Raw genomic sequence first — 6,000 nt, 5'->3', positions numbered from 1 at the left:
GGGGTGAGACATTCAACATCCTGCTCCTGTGATCACTTTGCAGGCTTCAGAGAACTGAATTTACCTCTTTCTGTAAAATTGACATCACATACCCATAGATCTTACCTTACTCCAAACAAAATTCCAGCCTCGTCATCATCTGCCCAGTTGTCATAACCTCGGACAAAGGAAGACCTCCCAAAAAGAGCATCGCAGAGGAAAAAAATCTATACATGTGGCACATTTCCATAGGATGTTGCTTCCAGGCAGGGCTGAGAACAGTCTCAAATCTGACTTCAGCATCCCTATAAAATGTATACAACTATTGGGGTACCTGTTGAACCTTAGGGGAGAACCTGTCATCAGCCTGCAGGGGAGAAATTATTCACTGTGTGGAAGCCGGAGTCAGTAATACCAACACGCATTTGCACACCCAGAAAAGAAATTCTGTGAAAACCTAAGTTGTTATTCAGACTCGTGTTCTTACACAAGCCCATTCTTATTAGAACCTAATAAGAAGAAATAAGTTAAGATTCCAGGGAACTGTGATTTGCAGAAGTGTGGGGAAAGACCTGGAACACCATGCCACTTTCAAAAGCAGCTAGAGGGGAGTCTAGACAGGCATAAAGAACGCTACAGCCTCACCTAACAGTTACTTGAGCTTGTTGTCAAGCCCAGTATTACTTTTTCTATGCTTCTGAATAGCAGAAGCAAATCTCTTGCATTTGGCTCCTCCTGCATGAACAAGTGGGGGTAAAACCAGCTCTGTGCCTTAGTTTATTATTGCACATAAGAATAGATGTAAATTCTAACCTTTTAACTCAGTGGTTCTAACACTGTCAATGAATAACAAGTGCCTCGGTAGTTTTAAAGAAAAATTGATAAGTGCTGTTGGATGCTTCTTTTTAGTTATAAAACCTTTATTATTTTTAGCAAGAATAATGCGTGTTCATTTTAGGAATATGGCAAATACAAATAAGCAGAAGAAAAATCATTCATCTTTCACAAGTTTATATGTGCATATATGTAACATACAAAGGGACTCCTGTCTCTCAAAATATGATATTCCCATATTATTTTGTAATCTTTTCTCATTTTGTTTCCCATCAGAAGCTCATGTTTGTATTTTTTTTTTTACAAATCAGTAAAGCTCTTCGGTTAAAAGCCAGAGACTTATAGATTGGTTCAAATACAATCAACAGTAAGATACAGACAACAAGAGAGATCGCTAAAGCCACTAACAGCAACAGATTCAACGCAGGAAGATGGGCAAAGGTCTTAGCAGGAAAATGCTAATCAAAAGAAAGCTAGATTGCAATGGTAACAGCAGATAAAAAGGAAACCAAGCCAAGCTACATTAAATAGGGGTAAGGATGGCTTCGATTGGCCTTCCAACGCATCACTATTAGTTTGTTTCTCACTCTCCTGATCTCATCTAGCTCATCCACGTCTCTAAACATATCTTCACTGCTCAGATGCCTGTTGTGTATATCCTCCTTAAAATCCTGAAGAGACTGAATCAGCCTCTCCCGAAAAGTTTCTTCTGATTTTTCCTCCTCGTCTGGTTCCTCCCCCTCCTCTGGCTTCTCCTCAGGCTTTGGCTCTTCCTCAGGCTTTGGCTCATTCTCCTTTTCTAGGTTTCCTTCCATTTTTTGGCAGGGTTTCATCTTGTGTATGCTTCTCTTCCTTCTTTGCGGCTCCCTGCCGAATATGGGAATGCAATTATTTCTAGGAAGCAAGGAGGACACTGTAGATGGGAGACTTGGTGAATATGCAGGTGCTCTGCACAAAGGTCTCCTCACCGTTTGCTCACGCCCTCCCCACCCCCACCCCCACCCCCGCCCCACTCTCTCCCCCTCCCTCTCTCTCTCTCCCCTTCCCTCTTTCCCCCTCATCTCCTTCCCCACCCTCATTTGGTCTAACTGCCCTCACCAGATACCTTCCACCTGAGAAACCCCGTCCGCAATCAAGGTTTCCCTGTCCCCGCCCCTCTTACCTCCATTTTCCACCCCCTCCCCTCTCTAGTCCCTCCCTCAAGCATTTTCCAAGGCCTCCCTTCCCGCCTCCCGCCCCAGCCCTCCACAAATCTTTCTCCCTCACAGGCCTAACACGAAAGGCCCTCCGAAAAGGGGGGGTAGGTTTCTGAAGGGGGAGGGGGAGGGGACTGGGGCCTTCAGCCTCTGCAGGCCTTCACCAAGCCATATCCTAGGGAGTCTTTTATAAAGTTCCCTTCACTTACCAGGTACGGATCTGGTCGATCTCTTTTTCCTACTTATTTTAGGCTGGAGCGGTACAAAAAACAAACCTGCAGGCAAACGGAGAAGGGAGGAGATGTTGGGGGTGGGGCAAGCAAGCTCTCGGTGCTCAGCATAGCAGCACCACAGAACCACCTCACCGAGCTTCCCTTATTTAAGGTCTTGCATATGGAAGTTTCCCACCCTTTGTTTCCCATAGGACTCCTTTTTCCCACCCCACAAGTTAGCTTGTCTTTCTCACCAGACAGAGGGTAAGAAAGGGATATTATTTCTCAACTATCTGTAGATCCGAGACGACGTTTGGAAAGCAAAGGGGGTGTCCAAAATCTCAGAGTCTGATTATTTTTGAGTCATCACAGGCCCCCTTGTTTTCTCTTGGGACCCCCCTAGTCCTTTCACAAGTGTCCTTCCCTGAAGAATTGAAGGTAAGGGGTGGAGGGACAGACTTAACTAGGACTCAAGTCACTACTCTTAGACCACCCTACACTACAAAAATCCGAAGCAGTACCGCTTAAAACACTAACCTGCTGAATTCAAGCAAGCTGTCTCCTCTTGCCGCTGGCCTCTCACACCACCGCCTGCAAGGCTGAAGGGAGCTGGTACCCAGATGGAAACAAGGACCAGACTAGCAGGATTTCTGCACACGTCGACTCCTGGTCACATGAGATCTACGTCACCAGTGAGCTCCGGTCCCCAATCTCCACTCCCACAAAAAGCGCGGCAGATGTGGCCCCGCCCTTCACTCCCTCATCTCCCACCCCCTTCCCAAACACACATTTGGCCTTGTCAGTCTTTACTGGAGGAAAAAAAACCATGAATGTGCGGGGTGATTTTTTTTGTTGTTCTTTTTGCGACTCTCTGATTAATCAAGAGGAGCTTCTTATTTTCTGGAGCTACGGAATTTTTGTGCTTCTTTTAATAATAGGCCCTTCCTGTCTCCCCCTCCCAATTGCCAGTATCACTAATCCCCAACCTAGCTTTCCTTAGCCCCTCCTCCTTCATCTCCTTTGTTGTTGTGAAGCCAGGTAGCTAGGTCAGAAATCAGGGAGAAAGGGCGAATCTCGAAATAGAAGTAAGATTTTTTTTTAAGGCAACTGAAACTTTATTCTTAATTCTTCTGTAGTCTTTTCCAAAGTACTGTTTTACAGTCAGAAGTGACAGCCAAATTACTTTGGTTACATTCGTGAATTCATACATGTACATTCCTTAGACTGGTGCCTGCTATATAGCAAATGCTTTCAAAGTGTATGCCTTTAAATTTTTTTATTTTATCATGACGTTACTTGGGGGAATTATTTAAAATGAAGGACAATCATGCTTAACTCTAGAGCCCTGATACTGTCAAGAAGTTGTGTTGCTTGATCACTTACTTGCCAGTACATACTGTTAGTAACAGTCTCCTCATCTTAAAGAAGGTAATACTTTATACACGTCATGGCTCGTTGGAACATCTTAACACGGTGTGTCTGCTGTAAATCACTTAGCTCATAGAAAACTTTCAACATTTTATTTCATATATATATATATATATTCTGAGAAGCAAGTGCACTTGAGACATAGATAACTCAATATTCAATAGCTTGAGTCTTCTTGAAAGACTAGAGTGAGATTGGCTATGGCTTAATTGTGTTCCTCTTTAACAGGGGGACTCTAGCTAGCTTCTTTATCTTTTAATTGACTTTAAAAGTCAAGTTACTAGTTTTACGATGATAACAGTTGCTTGGATTAGGGACTAAAGGTGAGAGTATTGGCATTTTACTTGGTCACACACACCCAGAATGTCTAAAAGTGTATTTTAAAACTTGGCATTGCTGCCTTCACGCTGTATCTTCTGTTTGATTACCTTAACCTTTAGCCAGATTTCTGCTCCATTTGACATGTAGACATAGCAGTAATTTAAGACATGGTTTGTTCAGAACAAGAATACAAGGTTGATTTGGCCTAAATTTGCACAATATGTTCCCTCTTCAAAGCTACAGACACCAAGATAAGGGTAACTAAGACAATAGTTCATTCTTGGCCACTAGAAACTAGAAGTCTTCAGTAAACAGTACTCTGATGTCCATTATCTCCCTTCCTTTTCTTCTCTAAAATGCTGCTTTGCATTCCTGAACTCAGTAAAATCATCTTTTGTTGGCGCTAGCCTCTGATTTTCTTTGCTTTGTTAGCATTCCAAGTGCAATCTTTTCCTTGCTTCAAAAACCTGTGCTTGAACCATTTTCAAGCCACAAGCAATGCTCTTGCATTTAGTATCACCCTGGCATTTGTATGTTGAAAACTTGGTCCCCGGTGATGGAACCTTCAAGAGGTATCATCCAGGATGAGGCCATTAGACCTCTGAAGGGCATTCATTGCCTTTGACAGGAACTGACGCAATTCTAAAGGAACTCCAGCTATTTCTCACAAAAGGACTCTTATGAAAGGGCAAGGATGAGTCACCCAAACAAAACACACAACTTTGATTGCTCTCCAGCTCCCTCTCATCTTTGTCACAGACATACCTGCCATCTTGTCATCCATCAGGCTCGGATATAGTCAGCAAGCTTTCACCATAGAAGTCAAAGCCCCTGAGTCTTAGAAACTAAATGCTAAATAAACTACTTTCTGTTTCTTCTCCCTCCAAGTCTGGCTAAACAGAGAGAGCAACGTCAATATCACAGTGTGAATGTTATGCTGCCTTGAAATTTCCTCCACCAAACAAATCATCCTCACTTAGATGCTCAGGAAATTGGCAGGGTGTAGTCCAATTCTTTGCCAAAAGAAACCATAAATAACCTCCAGTCTAGTTTCCAATAGCGTGCTTATTCTGGGGAAGCTTGTGAGTGCTGGCCTTCCTATTGACCTTCCTATTGGCATTCCAAGCTTCTTACCATACAGAAGAGCTATTGCCCATGAAGTTCTTCTTGTGTCATGCTCATGCTTCTCTAGCTCATGGCTCCAAACTTTTACACACTCTTTCCAAAAACCTACAAAATATGGTAGCCATAGCCACAACCCTACTTCTCAGAATCACTTTTCATGGGGCTGGGACCAACTATTTTTACAATAACCAACTTAAGGGAGGAAGGGTTTGGGGACCACTCCATTATGGCAGGGTAGTACTAATGCTTTGTCTCTAGCATCCAACAAGAAGCACAGAAAAGGTAATGCCAGCAGTCAAGTTACCTTCTCCTTTGTCTCTTTATTTTGTCTGAGATTCCTACCTATGCAAGAGTGCCGCCTACATTCAGGGCAGGTAATCCTCTCTGGAAACACTTTCATAGACACATCCAAAGGTGAGGATCACTCAGGACCCCAGTGTCTATTAATCCAATCAAGAGTCACACAGGAAATAGGTACTTGGAACAGAAAAAAAAAGCAAATTTCCTGATATTGACAACTGAAGAGGTTATCCAAGTAAGTCCAAGTTATGAAAAAGCAGAAGTCAGAACACAAAGCAAAAAGCTACTCATTAGGAAAGTATATCTTCTAGCAATGAAAAAATTAGATATTGATTGTATTGGTTAAAAAGGAGAAAGGAAAAGGAAATGTCAGAGCAGAATCTTTTGGTGATTTGATACAAACACATCTTCAAGAATCAATGTGTAATACTTAGTAAATAATATTCTCTAACTTGTAAGAATAGTTTTTTTTTCCTGATCAAAATTTGGTTGTGTATTAAAAAATCTTTAAGTGTAGAATAAAGGGCCATCTTGTGACCAGATCCAGTAATGCATTTTGAACATGCCCGAGCAGGCTTTCCAGTTCAGGGGAACGGACAGCTTAC

At 42.6% G+C, this 6,000-nt stretch overlaps 1 protein-coding gene across 3 annotated transcripts; it reads right to left on the bottom strand.

Moving 5' to 3' along the window:
- Positions 1 to 870: 870 nt before the first annotated feature.
- Tceal9 (transcription elongation factor A like 9) lies at positions 871 to 2,942 on the bottom strand. Of its 3 annotated transcripts, none has more exons than NM_001127502.2 (3): positions 2,759 to 2,942; positions 2,219 to 2,284; positions 871 to 1,680 (listed from the first exon to the last, which is right to left on the bottom strand). In NM_001127502.2, exon 3 carries the CDS (start codon positions 1,644 to 1,646, stop codon positions 1,332 to 1,334), a length of 315 nt encoding a protein of 104 aa, NP_001120974.1. In that variant the 5' UTR covers positions 1,647 to 1,680; positions 2,219 to 2,284; positions 2,759 to 2,942; the 3' UTR covers positions 871 to 1,331. The 3 variants fall into 3 exon arrangements, with proteins under 3 accessions (NP_001120974.1, XP_087456823.1, XP_087456824.1); XM_087600697.1 differs by having other exon boundaries at positions 882 to 1,726; positions 2,759 to 2,861; XM_087600698.1 differs by having other exon boundaries at positions 882 to 1,707; positions 2,759 to 2,861.
- Positions 2,943 to 6,000: the final 3,058 nt, after the last annotated feature.

This window comes from Rattus norvegicus, chromosome X (genome assembly GCF_021556685.1).
Source record: "Rattus norvegicus strain SHRSP/BbbUtx chromosome X, alternate assembly SHRSP_T2T, whole genome shotgun sequence".
NCBI classification, from domain to species: Eukaryota; Metazoa; Chordata; class Mammalia; order Rodentia; family Muridae; genus Rattus; species Rattus norvegicus.
Note: the sequence above shows the minus strand (reverse complement) of the source record. Positions and strands in the feature narration are given on the sequence as shown.

Coding starts and splice junctions, on each gene's coding strand:
- Tceal9 (NM_001127502.2), bottom strand. CDS start 1,646: ATGAAACCCTGCCAAAAAATGGAAGGAAACCTAGAAAAGGAGAATGAG.